This window comes from Nicotiana tabacum, chromosome 7, assembly GCF_000715075.1.
Source record: "Nicotiana tabacum cultivar K326 chromosome 7, ASM71507v2, whole genome shotgun sequence".
Taxonomy (NCBI): domain Eukaryota; kingdom Viridiplantae; phylum Streptophyta; class Magnoliopsida; order Solanales; family Solanaceae; genus Nicotiana; species Nicotiana tabacum.
The window spans coordinates 100,180,433-100,199,523 of NC_134086.1; the positions used below are offsets into that span (position 1 = coordinate 100,180,433).

The 19,091-nt window shown below is 38.0% G+C and overlaps 1 protein-coding gene across 1 annotated transcript; it reads left to right on the forward strand.

Moving 5' to 3' along the window:
* The first annotated feature begins 88 nt into the window (after window positions 1-88).
* On the forward strand, window positions 89-18,812 carry LOC107768940 (elongation factor G-2, mitochondrial). The gene is made up of 20 exons (XM_075217403.1): window positions 89-702; window positions 2,632-2,853; window positions 3,507-3,628; window positions 3,712-3,862; window positions 4,566-4,637; window positions 5,382-5,477; window positions 5,574-5,662; window positions 5,748-5,814; window positions 6,993-7,031; window positions 7,254-7,314; window positions 7,411-7,520; window positions 7,628-7,702; window positions 7,807-7,875; window positions 7,999-8,120; window positions 14,947-15,072; window positions 15,347-15,467; window positions 15,640-15,740; window positions 15,843-15,903; window positions 17,960-18,013; window positions 18,499-18,812. Exons 1-20 carry the CDS (start codon window positions 274-276, stop codon window positions 18,598-18,600), a joined length of 2,289 nt encoding a protein of 762 aa, XP_075073504.1. The 5' UTR covers window positions 89-273; the 3' UTR covers window positions 18,601-18,812.
* Window positions 18,813-19,091: the final 279 nt, after the last annotated feature.

Below are 19,091 nucleotides of genomic sequence, written 5' to 3' on the forward strand. Positions count from 1 at the left end.
CTAAAAAATATTTCTAAAAATCGTAAATTTAATTAATCATAGTCAAGAAAGAAAATTTTATGTAAGAAAATAATACATTTATTGATTTGATATTGTATCCGCTTGTGAGATAAATTTTCAATCTAACCGTGATGGGGTTCTTTATCTCAGTTAGAAAAGATATTCCGGCCCGTTTTTATTCTTCATAACAGCATTAAGGAAAAAACCTCCGTACCTTTCTTCTTCACAGGAGCAAATTTTCCAGCAGGGTTTTGGCAAAACCCTAAACCCCCAATGGCTCGGTCAGCTAGATCCTCTACGACGCGCCTACTCTACAATATCTGCTCCTCCACCAAAAGGACAACGCCGTTGAATCTTCAACACCCACCTCAATCCCCTATCGCCGCTTTATTGGCCGGAAACTTCCAGCTCCTCCACTACGCCGCCTCCAGCACTGCCACCGCCAGAGTGAGAGACGAGAAAGAGGCGGCATGGAGAGAGTCTCTTGAAAAAGTACGGAATATTGGGATTTCAGCTCATATTGACTCCGGTAAGACCACATTGACGGAGCGGGTACTGTTTTATACGGGTCGGATCCATGAGATCCATGAAGTTAGAGGTAAAGATGGAGTTGGTGCAAAGATGGATTCCATGGATTTAGAAAGAGAAAAAGGGATTACTATTCAGTCTGCTGCTACTTACTGCACTTGGAAAGACTATCAGGTATTAAAAAAATACATTCTTTTTCACCTTTAAAAGTTTTTACTAATTATTTTGATTTGTTTATTTTCTTGCCAGAAATTGATTAGAACAGGGAAATGTGGTTGAACAAGAATTTTTTTGAAATTTGGTAAATGGTTGATTTATCGAAGCTGAATGGCTAAGAGTAGCTGAAGGGTGCATCTTGTGATCTATGAATGACTCCAGTAATAGTATTATTTATCATTCTCTAATTGCAAGTTTGATTCATTGATCTTAAAATTTCTGTCTAGACTTTCTTGACTGTCGAGAAGTATTGAAAGTACATTTCTGAGGGAGGGAGGAGAATTGTGAAATTCCGAAAAAAGTGTTTTTTTCAAGTTGAAAATGGTATTTGAAAATTAGAGATGTGTTTGGACATTATTACAATTTAGAGTTGTTTTGACTTTTTGTAAGTGCTTTGAAGTGAAAATTTTGAAAAACAGTTTTTTGGAGTTTTTCAAATTCCGAAATTCAACTTCTAAGTGAAAAATTGAAATTTTCATGGCCAAAGGCTCATTCCGAAAAAAAGTTTTTCTTTTTCGAAAAAAGGAATCTTTTTTATGGCCAAACGGATTTGGTAAAGTTATAGAGCTGATGGAGATATCTGGGCCTCGTTTTATGGATATCATTAACCCATTTCTTTTAGTCAACCCGAGATGGCCTAGAGACTCACTATTTTCCCAGTTGCTTCAGTGATCAGTTTTAACCAAAAATTTCGTTTTCTCCACAAGACATTAGTGAGACTTTCGATTTCCTTCTTTGGAGTACTAATCGTGGCTACTATGAGATTCATGCACTGACATAAAAACAAAATTGAAGTGGTCCATGTTACATAAATTGCTTGGACTGAGCCCACCTTTTGTTGCCCTCATTAGAGAGAAATTTCTTAGATGTTGGACTTCAGATTATGACAATGTAATATAATCTGTGTTTTCAAATAGCTGGTCATCGGATCAATTTTTAAACTGTAGAAGACGCATGTTGAATCCTCTAGAGGTGGCAAGTTTTACATTAGGGTTATTCCTACTGCAATTTAGACCAATCCCAATGGTAAATGGAACTTTCAATCTATTAGTGCTGGTTGGTGTTATCACCTGCAGATTATATGGAGGTAAATGAAGAAAATGTGAGGAAAATTGATTTCCCGTCATATTTTTGTTATTGTTGTTGTAGCTGCTGGTGAATACAAAGCAATGTGAAGAATATGCTTAGAGCATTTTGTGTGGTCTGCTGGAAAATGATTTGTCATGCCTATTCCTTTCTAGTATTTCCAAGAATCAGTTCTCTGCTTTCCTTTCTCCACATTTCAGTTAAAGGGATAATCTTGCTGAAGTCCATAATCAACCGAATCATAGTAGGTTTTTATTCGACATTTGTGCTCTATATAAAGAACATAGAGCAGCCATGGAATAAATGTCGGTTATATGAAAGTTTGATTTTCCAGCCGTTAGTGATAGATCCTTTATTATTTTGGACAGGGAAAAACAAAAAGAGAGAAATTTTTTATTTTCTATTCAACAAGGGTTAGAATGAGATTGTTTTATCCCTTATCAATTTTTTGATAAAGGAATAGTAAAAATATATTAGTTTTATTCTTTATTGATATCCTATTAACGAGGCAAGTCAAACAAAACGGACAAAAATGAAATTGTCAGGACTGGTTCACAAGAGATTCTTGTTGGGTGCTTAGTTTATTGAGCTAAGCGTGACTGATCCAACCAGATACGTGAAACATTATTGTAGCTTCCGTTTCCTATTTCTTTTCTTGGGTTATCACTAGGAAAGATTAGCATAATATTGCATGCAAATGTTTTCTCTTTTCTGAGATTGTAATAATCCTCAGTTGTTTGGTTAGTAGAAATTTTTTTTGGTAGATTTGTGGATCCAGTTTTTAATTTCTGCTTGTTGCAGGTGAACATAATTGACACACCAGGTCATGTTGATTTCACGATTGAGGTGGAAAGAGCCTTGCGTGTTCTTGATGGAGCCATTCTTGTCCTTTGTAGTGTTGGTGGTGTCCAAAGTCAGTCTATCACTGTAGATAGGCAAATGAGAAGATATGAAGTCCCAAGACTTGCTTTTATTAATAAACTTGATCGGATGGGGGCAGACCCATGGAAAGTTCTTAACCAGGTCAGCTATGCATCATTGAAGGCCTATTACATTTCTAAAATTTGATTCAAAGCTTATTTTCCTTTTAAATAAGTTAAATTTTGTTGCTCTTTAATTTGTTGCTTGCTGCCAGGCGACATTTCTCTTGTTGTCTGGTATTTCAGAGAAATCGCAAGCAGTGAAGTTCATTGTCATCATGCGTGAAGGAACTAAACATGAATAAATTTATTTGAGTGCCAAATCAGTAGACCTCTAGAAAACATTTAAGGCGGGGAAGCCAGTGTGTTCATGCAGCGTTCGTGCTAAAGATCATCATCATAGTTCTTCTGTTAACTGAATTCCTTTATGTCTCTCAATATAAAAAGTTGGACAGTTAGGTTGGGGTTCAGAAAGTATTGTCTTTGTTATAAACATCTGCTACTTGATTCACTGCTACCTTTTACTTTTTTGTGTGTGTTTGCCTGATTCTTTGGCAGGGAGCACTTATTATTGTTATGGACCTCTATTAAAATGCTTTTTTCTTATATGCTGCTCAGCATCTTGTTATCATTGATATTATCTCTTACTTTGCTGCTTTCCTCTAGAACTTTGTTATGTGAATTCTGAATAACAGTCTAGCACATTGAAATTTTGAAGACAATCTCTTATACTTGTTCTGTTTCCTTTTCACACAGGCAAGATCAAAACTTCGGCACCATAGCGCTGCTGTGCAAGTTCCAATTGGGTTGGAAGATGACTTCAAGGGTCTTATTGATCTTGTGCAGTTGAAAGCTTACTATTTCCATGGTTCCAGTGGGTCCGTCTCGAGCTAAAACATGTTTGGTTAGATATGATTGGTACATTGCTCTACTTGGTCATATTCATTTTTGGCTTTTGCAGTGAGAAGATTGTCACAGAAGATATTCCTGCTAATATGGAAGCAATTGCTTCTGAGAAGCGGCGAGAGCTAATTGAAGCAGTTTCTGAGGTTGATGATAAGCTTGCTGAAGCATTTCTGAATGATGAGCCTATATCATCTGCTGAGCTTGAGGTCTGCACGCAATTATTCGACCTTGTTTATAAGGAAATAACAACCTTCTTGTGGGGTACTTTTGAGTTGTTGTTTTGAGAAGTCTACATTCTGTTTAAGACACAAATGTTTCTTTTCAAAGTAGTAGATTTTGATAGATGTAATGGGTGGTAGGTAAATACCTAATTTCAATTGTTGAGCGAAACTTGCAAGCTTCGGTGATCATGTCGGGGATAGAATTAAAAGTGACTGTTTCCTGCCGCTTAACGTGGTCATTGTAGATCTTGGAACTATAGCAGTTGAATGCTAGGTAGGTTTTCAAATGAGCAAGCACAATGACGGAGATTTGGTGATAGTTTGAAAGCATACCTCCTTTTTTAGCATAATGTTCTTTTCTGTACCATGTTAAATATGTGAGCATGGGACTGGAGTTGAGATGCTTTTGGGGTGGACAGGGTTATTTACCACAACTAGGTCAATTGGTTGCGAACAGATTTTTATGCGACTATATGCTAAACCTTATCTTTTAACATGTACTATATCAAAGTGTTTAACCTACATTAATGTCTATAATTAATACAACAAATATTGCAGTACTTGGTATTGATATGATAATGTACTGCTGCTGGATCTTTGAGTATTGACCTTATCTAAGTAATCCTAAGCTCTTGGGGACATCTATTCTTCCCTTACCTATTTATAATTTTCTTTCTGTGTTCTCCAGGCAGCCATAAGGAGAGCGACAATAGCACGGAAGTTTGTTCCTTTTTTTATGGGCAGTGCTTTCAAGAACAAGGTGCTGTTTTGTTCACTGATTAACTTAATATGGAATGGAGAATTTTGATCTGAAATTGATAATGGCTATATGGCTTTTTTAAGTGTAGAACACCTAAGTTGCATAAGTTTTACCTTAATTATTATTATTTTTTCCCACTGTAAACGCCAGGAGGTCAGTGGTGTAATTTTTCTTCTAGAAATTACTGACCGCTTCGTTTTGTTTGGGTCAACCTCGTCAAATTGAAAATTAATATCAACTGAGATTCTGACTAGCTGTGACCATGTTATACTCTTCTCGAGACTGAATCCTTAATGATTACAGCTGTGAGGCAAACAGTACTCTCTCCTTAATGCACTCTTGCATTTGACTACTTGTTTAGTGGTAAAAAAAATTCTCCTTGTTCATGGTTTTTTTAATCCTATATTGGCGTATATCTTGTTCTTGCCTGCTTGCCGTTCTAAAATTCCTGGTGTTGCTTGGCTATCTTTTCTCTGCTGATGCTTGATTTGGCACAATTTAATGCTCGATTCTGTTCTTGATTTTCAATTAACAATTTCGACCTGCCTTTAATTTCATCCATTCAAAGACACGTGTTGTCGTATCCTAAGGAAAGTGACCATTTGCTGCATTTTATTGCCTTTTTTCCTCACTATGTTTACCTATCATGTACAACAACCCGTTTCTTCCTTAAATGTATAATTCCCTTACGCTTCAGTGGTTGCAATTTTACATCTGTACTTTCTGTTATTTTGTGCTAAACAGGGAGTTCAAACACTTCTTGATGGTGTTCTCAATTATTTGCCTTGTCCAGTTGAAGTTAGCAACTATGCTCTGGATCAAACAAAGAATGAAGAGAAGGTTAGTGGATAATTCTTTTGATTGAGTTCCTACTTTTTCCTTTCCTCCATGTACAGATGTAGAGACTAACGTCTTTTTGTGCTAATTTGTTGCTAGGTTACATTAACCGGAAGCCCCACTGGCCCTCTGGTTGCCTTGGCATTTAAATTAGAGGAAGGGCGTTTTGGTCAATTGACCTATTTAAGGTATATAAACTTATTTCTTGTGTAACTATTTCTCTGTATGTGCACTTAGCAAGAACACACAATTTGACATAATCTTCCATCAAAGAATCTATGAAGGTGTCATCCGGAAGGGCGACTTTATAATCAACGTGAACACCGGGAAGAGGATTAAGGTGAGCTCAATTGAACTCATCTTTCTGATATAGAATCAATCATTTTGAGCCAAAATATCTCATGTCAGTTTAGCATCTGAATGCATTGCCTTTGACCTTATGGTGATTTTAAGCATGTCAAATCAATTTTATATACATACTCACAATGATCTCTATAAATCTGAAGTGTATATTTGTTTTATAGTTTCACCACTTGAATTTGTTTGGTGTCTACTGGTATTGATATTTTTTTATATTGATAGCCGATCCGAACTAGTTTGGATTGAGGCTGCTTTGTAACTCTATAATTTTTTTTGGAGGTTTTCATGGTTGCCGTGTTTACCAAATTCACAGGTTTATGAGACACCCTGCTTTTTCTTGGTTTTCTGGTCAGTTCCTGTGAAGTGTACTCTTCTCTGAACATTTCCAGCCTCTCTGAATTGATAATGCTTTCTTGTTATATTCTATTCAACAAATGTTATTTCTGCTTATTCGAAAAAAAAAACTTGTTTCTGCTTCACTTGTTCGCTAACTCATTCCATTGGCTTTCACTGGGATGCTGGTTATTCCTTATGCGTGTCAGTCGCCCTTTATAAGAATCATCTATTAGCACAAAAAAAAGGAAAGGAGAGTTTGTCCAGGTAGCAAGCCACAGGTGGGTTGAGAATATGGCCTGTCCAAAGGTATCAGGTTAAAGAAGATGTGGAATTGCAAAAATTTACTTGTGGAAAAAAGACTTCGTTGATACAAACTTATGAATAGGTATATATAGATACTTATCAAAAGAAAATTTCGGGTATGTCGATTCACCGTATTCGTAGACCCTTATTAAAAAAGGTACATGAATACGGTGGATTGGCATACCCGGTTTTTTTGATAAGTATCTACATACCCCGAGAATAAAAGCTCCTTTGATTTTGCGGCTGGTTGATGGGAGGGAGTTCAAAAGGAAGTTAGAAGTTAAGATTTGTTGTAAGGACCTTATGCAAGGGGAAAAATATCTGAAAAAACCTGTTCTCTACTTTGTGATATAGATACCAACATAACCTATGTCTTTGTTCGAGTCATCCACTCAATCGTGTACGTGTGATTTATTTACGTGGAGAATATGCTTGCTGTTATTGCATACTATTAGAAAAATTAGTCTTATTTGTTATTCTGCTGTTCTAATCCCAGGTTCAACTGAATTTCTTTTGTAGGTTCCTCGTCTGGTCAGAATGCATTCAAATGAGATGGAGGTTTGTCAGCCACGCCTTGTGCTTTTGACTTCTTGACTAAATTCATTTTATCTGACTATGTTGGACAATATATATTTTGTGTTACTCTTTAATTGAATGAACCTTGGAGGAAATTTAAATAGATTTTAGTAGGGGACAAAATGAATCTTTTGCCTGGATTATCGGTATTTCCCAATTGGCCATCTTTCTTATCTTTTAGAAATGTATGTCAACTCAACATAGGATATCCAAGAGGCTCATGCTGGGCAGATAGTTGCTGTGTTTGGTGTAGATTGTGCTTCAGGTAACATCTTATTCTATCCTTAGATGACTTAGTGAGAAGAAGCATATATCTTTTCTTTGTGATGTATTCTGATGCTTAGTTCTGATCCATTTGCAGGGGATACTTTTACTGATGGATCAGTTAAATACACCATGACTTCTATGAATGTCCCTGAACCAGTGATGTCATTAGCTGTTTCACCGGTTTCTAAAGACTCTGGTGGTCAAGTGAGTGCTCATGCTAGAACCTGTTGTTCTGTTGGATCTACAAGGTGCGCACTCTATGCCATTGTTTTTTGAGCCTATTATAATTGTTGTCTCTTTTTGGTTGGCAGTTCTCAAAAGCTTTAAATCGCTTTCAGAGGGAGGATCCTACATTCCGTGTGGGTTTAGATGCTGAGAGTGGTGAGGTATGTTTTGTTTACCCCACATGTGGGCTCCATATTTAGAATGTTATGGGAATTGTCGATCTTATGGAGTGAGTCTCTCAATGTCTCAATGGTTTCCTGAGCAGACAATCATATCTGGCATGGGGGAGCTGCATCTGGACATATATGTTGAGCGCATCCGAAGGGAATATAAGGTTCATCCTCTTTTTCACAGATGGTTATTTTTGTCGTGCATCATCATTTGTTTGATTATAGTTATTTTCGTCGTGCATCATCATTTGTTTGATCCTTTTCTTACTTTCTCTGTGTTTGTTAAGGTTGAAGCTCAGGTTGGAAAGCCTCGTGTAAACTTCAGGGAAACCATCACCAAGAGAGCAGATTTTGATTATCTACACAAGAAGCAAAGTGGTGGGCAAGGTCAATATGGTAGAGTAATTGGGTAAGTATAGATGTATATGTCATTTTGGTTAGTCCCTTTTTTTTCTATTGGGCTTATTTGCTTGTTATGTGCAACTTATAAGGGCCTCTAAATAATTACCATTAATTAAAGGAAGGGCAAGTCGAATAGAGAGGACTAATGCTAGTAATGTGATTTCCAAATTTCCTATACCTTTCCAGCTAGCATCCTTTTCTGCTAATATCTAGACGTGAGCCAGTTGCAGCCCCTGGCAGAGTACTCTAAATCTTATAACTTATTTCTAAGTCCCCCCCCCCCCCCCCCAAAAAAAAAAAAAAAAAAACCCTGCCCTGCTTATATAGTAATTTAGATGCTTACAGTTGGTGGCTCAATTACAGATCCCCGTGCATAGACTATTGTCTTGGGCTGTTCACAAATTTTTATTGATGCTGTAAGTAGCTTTTGGACACTTGCAACAGTACTAAAAATCTGCTCTCAGGCATACTCCCCGAGGAGCCTAAGAACCTTGAATTCTGAGTTCATACAAGCACCATCGGAGAGCCACTGGTGATGCGAGCCTACCCCTGCAAACAGCTCCGACATCAGATCTCCCACGCGCCGCCACGCGTGGCCAAGCGTCGGCGAGCACTCCCCCACGCGCCGGCGCGTGAGCCTAATTCAAGCAACTTTTCAACTTTTTTCTTCAGGACGGCCTTTTCATCACCCTGTTCCGACCAAACCCTTCCTTGCAGATCTAGATTCCGACCACTTTTAGTTTTCTCCGGCGAAGTGAAGCTTTTCTCCGGCCTTTTTTCAATCATTTTTCATTCAGTTGCAAAACAAAATTCTCTCTTCTTCTTCTCAAGCAGAATACCATTACGGGGAGCCTTTCAACGGAGCCAAGCATCTCCTTCGGAATTAGTATTCACCCACTGTGATTACTACCAAACACCCTCTGTAATTTTCATAACCTGAGCAGCGGGTTAGTACATTATGGGAGACAGCAGGATATACTTCAACGCCAGATTCAAATCTTTTGACATCACCAGATGGAACTCCAACAAAGATATATGGTTTGAATGGGTGGAGAGAAGCCGCAACATGATAAGACGCTTATCCATGGGTAGAAAGACAATGGAATGGATTTGCTTTGTGCTTAAAGAATCCTCGACAGATCAAAAGAATTTAGTGAAGAGATGGAAGTATAAGGACCAAATGACAGAACATTTCTGCACTAGGAAATTTAACGCTCAAGGAAGATGTATGAGTATTCTGTCACTAAAGGGAGAGGGGATGTCAGTTATTATAATCCCAGAGTTAGCTTTGAACGCATGCTGGAAAGACATAGCAGCTAAGATAGAAAGATTCATCTATCATGCCCCCAAGCTGAATACCACAGTACCACCCAGAAACACTATGGATAACTATCCTTATGACAAAGCAGTTAAGGAGAGTAAATGACAATCCAATACCTTTCAAGAGGCAAATATCAGTACAAACAATGGAGATATCTCTGTTTTGGAACCTCCAGGAGCGGAGGACACAAGTTTACTAAAAAGATGCATTATTGGGTATTTTGGGAAAGGAATCACTGAGAGACCCACTTTAGCAGACATAAGGCGATGTGCTACTGCTTCATGGAACAAAGCATATGGAGTCAACATGTATGAAATGACTGGCAACATGTTTCTATTTGAGTTTTCGAACAGATACATGGCTGAGCAGATTCTGCAAGAAGATTGGAGATGGAAAAAGTTCAAGCTTCATATGGAATGGTGGAACTACACTGCTGGATGCATTCCAAACTCTCAAATTGTGGAAACATGCTGGATCAGAGCCATGGAGATTCCCTTACATCTGTGGTCACAAAAGATCTTCAAAGAAATAGGAGATCTCTGTGGGGAATGGATAGCTACTGAAGAAGAAACTGATCTAAAAAATCACCTTAAGTGGGCTAGAATTCAAATTGTTGGTGACAACAGAAAGATTCCTAATGAGATTGGGATTGAAAGAGAAGGGATCAAATTTTTCATCCCAATCTGGGCTGAAAAACAGGCAAGATTTGAGCTGAAGTCGTCGGAAAACACACATAGCTTTGGAGCGGAGAGAAACATGGGCGACCAAGTGGGATGCACCATATTGCAAAATAATAATAAGGGAAAGGCACGGGTGCAACATATGCAAGGTCCAAGTTCGACAAATCTGTGCATTAATGTGATGAATAATGAGCTGAAATCAAATGAGTCTGATTTGGCTGCACAAGTCATTTTTAATGATCTCTCGTGTGAGGCCACTGATGAAATTAGGCTGACGCTTTATATTGAGGAACTGGGGTGCACCTCTTACTTGAAAGTCGAAGGATCCAATCTAGGGGGTCTAATTCCCATTGCAAACCTTGAAATTATGCCACAGGCAACACATATGAGTTGCGATCAGCCAGAAGGTGAAGCAGAGATAGGAATACTAGGACAGAAGGCAGGGGAGCATACCATAAACAAAAAGATGGGGGAAGATCAAGTTGAAAATGCATTAGAGCACCAACAACAGTTAAAGCACTTCAACTCTATCCAAGATTGGGAAATCGAGGAGGTTACTCCTATATCAGTACAACAACACAATCCAGTAATGGATAAAGAGATGGATGCAACACTGTGGGTCCATCAAAATATGATCAAACTGGGGAAAATGTTTGGAGTAGATTTTCAAGGCCATGAAGAAGAAGCATTGGAGTTACTAATGCAAATTGACAGTTGCAGACAAGTTAGAAGAGTGTAGACAGAGATGGAGGTGAAGAAACAAAGGTTCAAAGGCTCACTGGAATTAAAAGGATTAGCCTCCTTTGATGTCAAATTCAGGAGTGATGGGAAAAGGAGTAGGGGAAGAGATCTATCTATTATTGCAATATGAAGATCAATTTAATTTCATGGAATGTAAGGGGATTAAATGACAAGAAGAAAAGGGAGATCATAAAAAGTCAAGTGCTGAATTGGAAGGCAGATAATATCTGTATGCAGGAGACAAAAGTGGAGGGGGATATCAAGGAAATAGTTAATCAAATTTGGGGTGGGAGATGGGTGAGGTACGCATGTTTAGAAGCTAGCGTTACGAGAGGGGGGATTTTGTTACTATGGGATTGCAGAGTATGGAAAGGGGAGGTGTTACAGACTGGTGCATACACTTTGACATGCAAGTTCGAGACTCTTTTACAGAATTTTCAATGTCATATAACAGGAGTGTATGCTCCAAATTGCAGAATAGAAAGAAGAACAGTATGGAGAGAAATTGGTGTAGTGAGGGGATTGATGGAAGGCCCTTGGGTAGTTTGTGGTGATTTCAACGTCACAAGGTACCATTCTGAAAAACGGGAATGCTCGAGGAGGTCCAGAGAGATGGTGGAATTCTCGGATTTTATAGAGGACATGGAGTTGATACATCTTCAACTCGAAGGAGGCTACTATACTTGGTTTAAAGGGGATAATCATACAACCGCTTCCGGAATTGATAGATTTCTCATTTCAGAAGAATGGGATGAAAGCTTCAGAAATATCAAGCAAACTCTCCAACAAAGGCTGATTTCTGATCATTCACCAGTGACTCTATGCTGTGGTGCCTGGGAACAAGCTAAATCATACTTTAAGTTTGAAAATTGGTGGTTGAACGTGGAAGGTTTTAATGACAGAATTAGAAACTGGTGGACATCTTTTGAATTTTCAGGAAGACCAGACTATATTTTAGCTTGCAAATTAAAAGCTCTCAAAGGCAAGCTAAAAGAATGGAGCAAAAGTTGTAAAGGAAATCTGGGATTGCAAAAATCAAAATTGCTGAGTCAATTGGCAGGTTTTGAGGCAACACAACAATTAAGAGCTCTGACAGAGGAGGAATCAGTGAGGAAGGCAGCTACCCTCATGGAGTTTGAGGATCACCTCAAGAATGAAGAAAGTGCATGGAGACAAAAATCAAGAGCTTTGTGGCTCAAAGAAGGGGATAGGAATACAAAGTTTTTCCATCGTACTGCCAATGCACACAAGAGAACAACAATATTGATCAACTAATGATTCAAGATGAAGCAGTAGAAGAGCCATACAGAATAAAGAATGTGATCATTGAATTCTACAAGGGGTTATACTCAGAACCTGTAGAGTGGAGACCGACAGTCAATTTCGAAAACAGTCCAAAAATCTCTGAATTAGAGAAAGTCTTTACAGAGTAAATTTGAGGAACAAAAAGTCCTGAGCTGTTTGAAGATGTGTGCAACTGACAAGGCCCCAGGTCCAAATGGATACACAATGAGTTTTTTCATTAAGTGCTGGGATATTTTGAAGCATGACATCATGGAGGCCTTCAACAACTTCCATTCCTAGGAGATGTTTGAGAAAGCTTCAATGCAACATATATAGCTTTGATTCCAAAGAAGATAGGTGCGAAAGAATTGAGCGATTTCATGCCAATCAGTCTGATAGGGAGTTTCTACAAACTGCTCTCAAAAGTTTTGACTGAAAGACTTAAGAGGGTGGTAGGAAAGCTAGTAGATGCTCAACAAATGGCTTTCATCAAAGGAAGACAAGTAATAGATGTAGTGTTGATTGTCAAAATCACGTGCTCACATTGATTGCTAATGAAGTTGTGGATTCAAGAATCAAAAAGAAAGAACTCAGAATCCTATGCAAACTAGATATTGAGAAGGCTTATGATCATGTCAACTGGAGCTTTCTACTGAAATTGTTAGAACAAATGGGTTTTGGGCAAAAATGGATCGTTTGGATGAAATTTTGCATATCTACTGTTACATTCTCCATTCTCATAAATGGATCTCCTGAAGGTTTCTTCCATGCACATAGAGGTCTAAGACAAGGTGATCCTTTATCCCCCTTTCTATTCATTATAGCCATGGAAGGACAACAACATGATTAAAACGGCCAAAGTCAATGGATGGGTTAAATGTTTCGAGGTTCACAGGAATGGGGCAAGCATTCTAGAGATCACACATCTTCAATATGCCGGTGATACACTAGTCTTCTGTGACGCTGAAGAGGAGCAACTTAGGTTTCTAATGATCATCTTGGTCTTATTTGAGGGAATTTCGGGACTACACATCAACTGGAGAAAGAGCCATATTTATCCCATTAATGAAGTTAATAACATGGAGCAACTGGCACAGACAATGGGAGAAGTAGGGTCCCTACCAATTGTATACCTTGGGATGCCTCTTGGAGCAAGATCCAAATCCAAAGAGATCTGGAATTTAGTCATTGAAAAGTGTGAGAAACTGTCAAGATGGAAATCGCAATACCTAGCAATGGGGGGCAGGCTAGTTTTAATCAACTCAGTATTAGACTCACTTCCTACTTACATGATGTCTTTTTCCCAATTCCTGCTGGAATCATACAGAGACTAGACAAACTTCGAAGATTCTTCCTTTGGCAAGGGAATAAGGAGAAAAAGGTCTTCCATTTAGTTAAATGGAAGACCCTCACAATGGCCAAAAAACAAGGTGGTTTAGGAATAAGAAATTTGAAGAATCAAAGCAAGGCTCTTAGAATGAAATGGCTATGGAAATATTCTCAAGAACCTCAAACTTTATGGAGCAAAGTGATCAAAGCTAAGTACGGTGAGGAAAATAACTGGGTGTCAAACAAAGTCAGCACATCATATGGAGTTAGTGTGGGGAAATCCATCAGAGAACTTTGGCCTATAATGAAGATTCACTCTTCCATAAGAGTGAACAACGGAATGAACACATCATTCTGGAATGATAATTGGTTGGGACATGGAAGCCTAAAGGAAAGATACCCTGATATGTTTGGTTTGGCACAAAACCAACATAGGACAGTAGCTGATATGTGGAATTATCAAGGATGAGAACTCACTCTTAGAAGACAGCTGAATGACTGGGAGATAACAAGATTAGCTGACCTCTACAAAGAGCTGGAAGCATTTAAAGAATTACAGGAAGGGGTGGATTCACTTTGGTGGTAAATGCACAACAGAGGGGTCTATCAGGTGAAGGATGCATATAAGATTTTGAATCAAAATGATCTTCAGATAGATGCTTGGCCATGGAAGCATATATGGAGAACAAAGATTCCATATAAGGTAGCATGTTTCTCTTGGCTATTAGCAAAGGAGGCTGTATTAACCCAGGATAATCTTATAAAAAGAGGAATTTCTCTGTGTTCAAGATGTTTCCTATGTGGGGAAAACGCTGAGACTGTTAGCCATTTATTTCTACATTGCAAGATAACAGACCAACTATGGAAAATCTTTATTAGTCTTAGGGGTATTTCATTAATGAAGTTCTTTATAGTTGGGAAGAAGCTGGTGCTGAAGCAACTAACAGAGATAGATGGAGGGCTGTCCCGGCTTGTATCTGGTGGACAGTTTGGAGGGAAAGGAATGATAGATGTTTCGAAGATAGAAACAACCCAGTACAGAAGATCAAACTCAATTGTATTCTTCTTTTTTGTTTTTGGTGTAAACAGATTTACACATAAGATACATTGACAATCGTAGACATACTAGGATCTTGCTAGGTTGCACACCAACATCTACTTACCATCTACTTGTAAATTTGGTTTTCAGTACAACCTATGTACTGATGTTATTAATATATACAAAAGTTATCAATTCAAAAAAAAATAGATATAATAAGTATTAGTTTATTAATGTTAATTTTGTAACCACGTGGAGTAGTTCTACATTCCCTCTCCATTAAATCTGGCCTAAAAAAACTTAAATCTGGCACAACCAAGAGTATGTTTGTTGAACCTGAGAGAGTTGGTTAGGGAGGGGGAGTTAGCTGATTATATTTTTGTTGTTCATTTTGTGGCATTTTTGATATTCATGTTTCCTCAATGCTTTGTTTCTACAGGTATGTTGAACCTCTCGAACAAGGGTCGAGCAGTAAGTTTGAATTTGACAACATGCTTGTTGGTCAAGCTATACCATCAAACTTCGTCCCTGCAATTGAAAAGGGTTTCAGGGAGGCTGCCAATTCGTAAGTATGCTTTTCTAATTTCAACTATGACTTGCCTGGAGATTCTTGGATATGTCTGCTGCTTTCCTTCAAGTTAAGAATCTAGCCGGTACTGTATTATGTAATTGCTTTTCTTCAAGTTAAGGATCTAGGCGGTACTGTATTATGTAATTGCTTAGGAACTATCAAAGCTTAGTCAATTCAAGATTCAGTGGAGATCTTCTCATGACATGCTTGCCTAGTTCCCTTTACATGTTTTTGATCGATTTCAAATCTGGATCTTTCTGTGTTCCAGGGGTTCTCTGATTGGTCATCCAGTTGAAAATATCCGTGTTGTTTTGACGGATGGTAACTCACATGCTGTTGATTCAAGTGAACTTGCGTTCAAATTAGCTTCCATTTATGCTTTTAGACAGGTAACACATTCATCCAGCTGATCGGTAGACAATTACTCTTATGCTTGCTTGTACCTCCAACTTCCTGCCCTTTCTCTCTTTTCTCAGCTTGGTGAGCCTTACCGAAGTTGTGTATGCTTGCAGTAATTTTACCGTTTCCTCATTGTGTATCGCTAATTTGATTGCAAAACAGTGTTATGCTGCAGCAAAGCCTATCATATTGGAACCTGTGATGCTGGTGGAAATGAAAGTGCCAACAGAATTTCAGGGCACTGTTACTGGGGATATAAATAAGTTAGTGAACTTCTTTCTGGGAGTATGTTATTAAGATTTGAGAAACTGATTTATGCTTTTCTAACCAAGCTCTTCATTTTTCTTGTTTTCTTAATATCAAAGGAGGAAAGGTGTCATAATCGGCAATGACCAGGAAGGAGATGACTCTGTAATTACTGCCCATGTATGTTTATCTTTCTTTGCTCTTTAAGCTGTATTTTCTTCAGCTGTATTTTGAATTGATTTCTGGTGCCTCTTGCTGTCAGTATATATTGCTGCTTATAATCATGTTCTCCGTCCCCTCTTTCTTTGTTCTGTTTGGATGGCTTTATGTGATTGTAAAAATCCACTTCCGAACACAGGTCCAGCAATCAATCGTTCATGCCTTTTTTAGGTAAAAAAGTGGCTGAAAAATGGCCGTAATGCATATCATAGTGGCATGTGTGTGAAACTTAATCATTGTATGTTAACTTTTATTATTGGGGTTGACATCTTTCTTTTTTACCTACTGTTCAGATTTCATTCGAGCTGCTCTTTACTGTTATATTCTCTACCTTTCTGCCAGTTTAGTGCTACTACAATTGAGAAACTTCAGTTGACCATGCCTCTGTTTTTTCTTATGCCAGTTTGCTCTTTGCTTACCTCTACAAATACTCTTGCAATTTTTGAATCTCCACAGTTGTTACAAAAAGTTTGGATATCGCAACAATTTATGGGTTGTGCATATAAGTTGCAGAACCATCATCTTGCTTATGCTATTTATGTTTGATGGGTTTCTCCTTTCTGTAAGAAGAAATACTAAACCTCACGAGGAATTATAAACTCCCAATTCCCTGTTCATCAGTGCTTTTGGGTCTTACATAGGCTTTTGGACGTAAATAATTTATTATTTGCAATTCAATGTTTGTTTTAAAATTTTGTTCATTATTCAACTTCTACTTGAAATAGAGAATCTGGTTTGAGGAGTATTTAAAGTGAAACAATGGTTTTCACTCGTAAGATGCAAACTGTTTTCAAGTGCAATTCATGTCCAAGCACTATTTCAACTTCCAAATACCTTTTTTCAACTTCAACTTCAAGTACTTGTTTTTCAACTTCAACCAAGTATTTGTCCAAATGGGCCCACATGTTACATTGTTATGCTCAGCTTCCTTGAAAAATGTGAAATACCTTTTTATAATTTTGTGGTCGAGAAATCATTTAGTTTAGCTTTGGAATTCGGTGGATAATGGGCATCTCTCCAGCCTTTCCACTTGAATACCATACTTGGTGCAACATCCCGACTTGTACTATCTTTGCTGTTGAACTAAAGCCCTGGGGGTAAAAGGTTTTTAATACCTAAGGCAATATTTTTTGCTTATTGTTGTCTTTTGACCAAGGGCAACACCAGAACAAGTTGGTGATCGGCTGAATCTCTGGCTTACCCTTGGTGAAAAAGAATACTCTGCACCGGATGATATTTATTGTAGCATTCTAGTATTTGTGTGACAAAGTTGTGTGAGACAGAACTAAAGCCCCGGGGGTAAAAGGTTTTTAATACCTAAGGCAATACTTTTTGCTTATTGTTGTTTTTTTACCAAGGGCAACACCAGAACAAGTTGGTGATCGGCTGAATCTCTGGCTTACCCTTGGTGAAAAAGAATACTCTGCACCGAATGATATTTATTGTAGCATTCTAGTATTTGTGTGACAAAGTTGTGTGAGACAGAACTAAAGCCCCGGGGGTAAAAGGTTTTTAATACCTAAGGCAATACTTTTTGCTTATTGTTGTTTTTTTACCAAGGGCAACACCAGAACAAGTTGGTGATCGGCTGAATCTCTGGCTTACCCTTGGTGAAAAAGAATACTCTGCACCGCATGATATTTATTGTAGCATTCTAGTATTTGTGTGAAAGTTGTGTGAGAAAGATGCATCATGCTTATTTGTTAGTGTATCTATCTAATAATTAATACCTTAAGCAAACAGTGTCTGAAACAGATCAGTTTACTGGCAAGGAAGATGCAAAGTTATGAGAACTTGTTGTCTTGTAGATTCATGAAACTTCAAGAGCATGTTACTTGCACATGTTTGCTGCTTTGAAACTGAGATATAATAATTGCTAATTTACATGGCTTCTAAGGGTTCTTCTCAAAATTCATTCTTTTCAGCCTTGGAACAGTATGCATTTATTCTGAAAGTATTATGACATGAGTAAATCATTTGTCTTCTGTTTGCTGAGGCAATACTCTTTGTTTCTCAGGTCCCGCTCAACAACATGTTTGGTTACTCAACGTCTCTACGATCAATGACACAGGTTAGTAATTTTGTTTCCATTTCCTCAACACACACTTTTATCAAATAAAGGGAGAGAAAGGACAGAGGTGATTTCAAATTTTTTAGCTTTTGTATTGATCGTAGGGAGTGAAATGAAGGCAGGAGAGAGTGTTAATTTTGTTTTCATCCTAAAGTGGGTGAAAACCTAAAATAAGTAAACACGTTCTGATGAAGCTTTTGTAATGCCAAAAAGATTACTAATGTGAAAAATATGTCATTAAGGTGCTAATGTGATGTGAGTCAGCGACCAACATTCTTTATATTCAATAAAAAAACTAAGTTTACTCCTCTCCTCTAACTTTGACTTTGTTTTCTTCTCTTTTTTGCCTAGTCTCATTATTTTTCTTTTCCTTCCAATCCAAAATATCCGTACAATGCATAGTGTGGAAATTTGTGGTACTAATCCATGCTCTCTTTGCTTAGTGAAAGCCATTGATATACCCGATCATTTTTTGTTTCATGCAGGGAAAAGGTGAATTTACAATGGAATATAAAGAGCATGCACCTGTTTCAAGTGATGTGCAAACACAACTGGTTAACACATACAAGGCCAGCAAAGAGAGTTGATTATATGGTTTGCCTTTGAAGAAGCTTCTACACTTACATCGTCTCTAATAATTTTTATAAATTTTTGTCCCCTTGGGTGGGCATGTTGTGAAATCATTCGGACCAGAACTGGTCTATCAATTTTGATAAGCTGAATAAGACAAATAATTATTTTTTATATACGTATAAGTTGTGTATCCCCCTTGAAAAGAATTACAGTGCATTGATTTTACTGACTCCTCTCTCTCTCTGTGTGTGCGCGCGCGTGCCCACTCAAGCTCTCCAGTTTTAGTAGTTCCATTGGTGAAGCAGTCTGCTTAGACTGTATTGAAGCCTCGAAAGAAAATGATTTTGCATCTGTCAAAACACTGATCGAAGGCAAACTAAATTCTAGTTGAAGGTTAGGTATCCCAACTATGGGTCTTTCAATTAAATTCTAGGACACTCGGAGGGCGTCTGTGGCTGTATCAATTCAGAGTTTGATTTCAGCGCCACCCGTATCTTTATAGAAG

What these genes read in the sequence shown, in the direction of transcription:
- LOC107768940 (XM_075217403.1), top strand. Translation starts at nt 274, where the DNA reads ATGGCTCGGTCAGCTAGATCCTCTACGACGCGCCTACTCTACAATATC. An exon ending in TATTTCCATGGTTCCAGTGG is followed by an intron (nt 3,629 to 3,711) that starts GTCCGTCTCGAG and finishes TGGCTTTTGCAG; the next exon opens with TGAGAAGATTGTCACAGAAG. An exon ending in TATCATCTGCTGAGCTTGAG is followed by an intron (nt 3,863 to 4,565) that starts GTCTGCACGCAA and finishes TGTGTTCTCCAG; the next exon opens with GCAGCCATAAGGAGAGCGAC.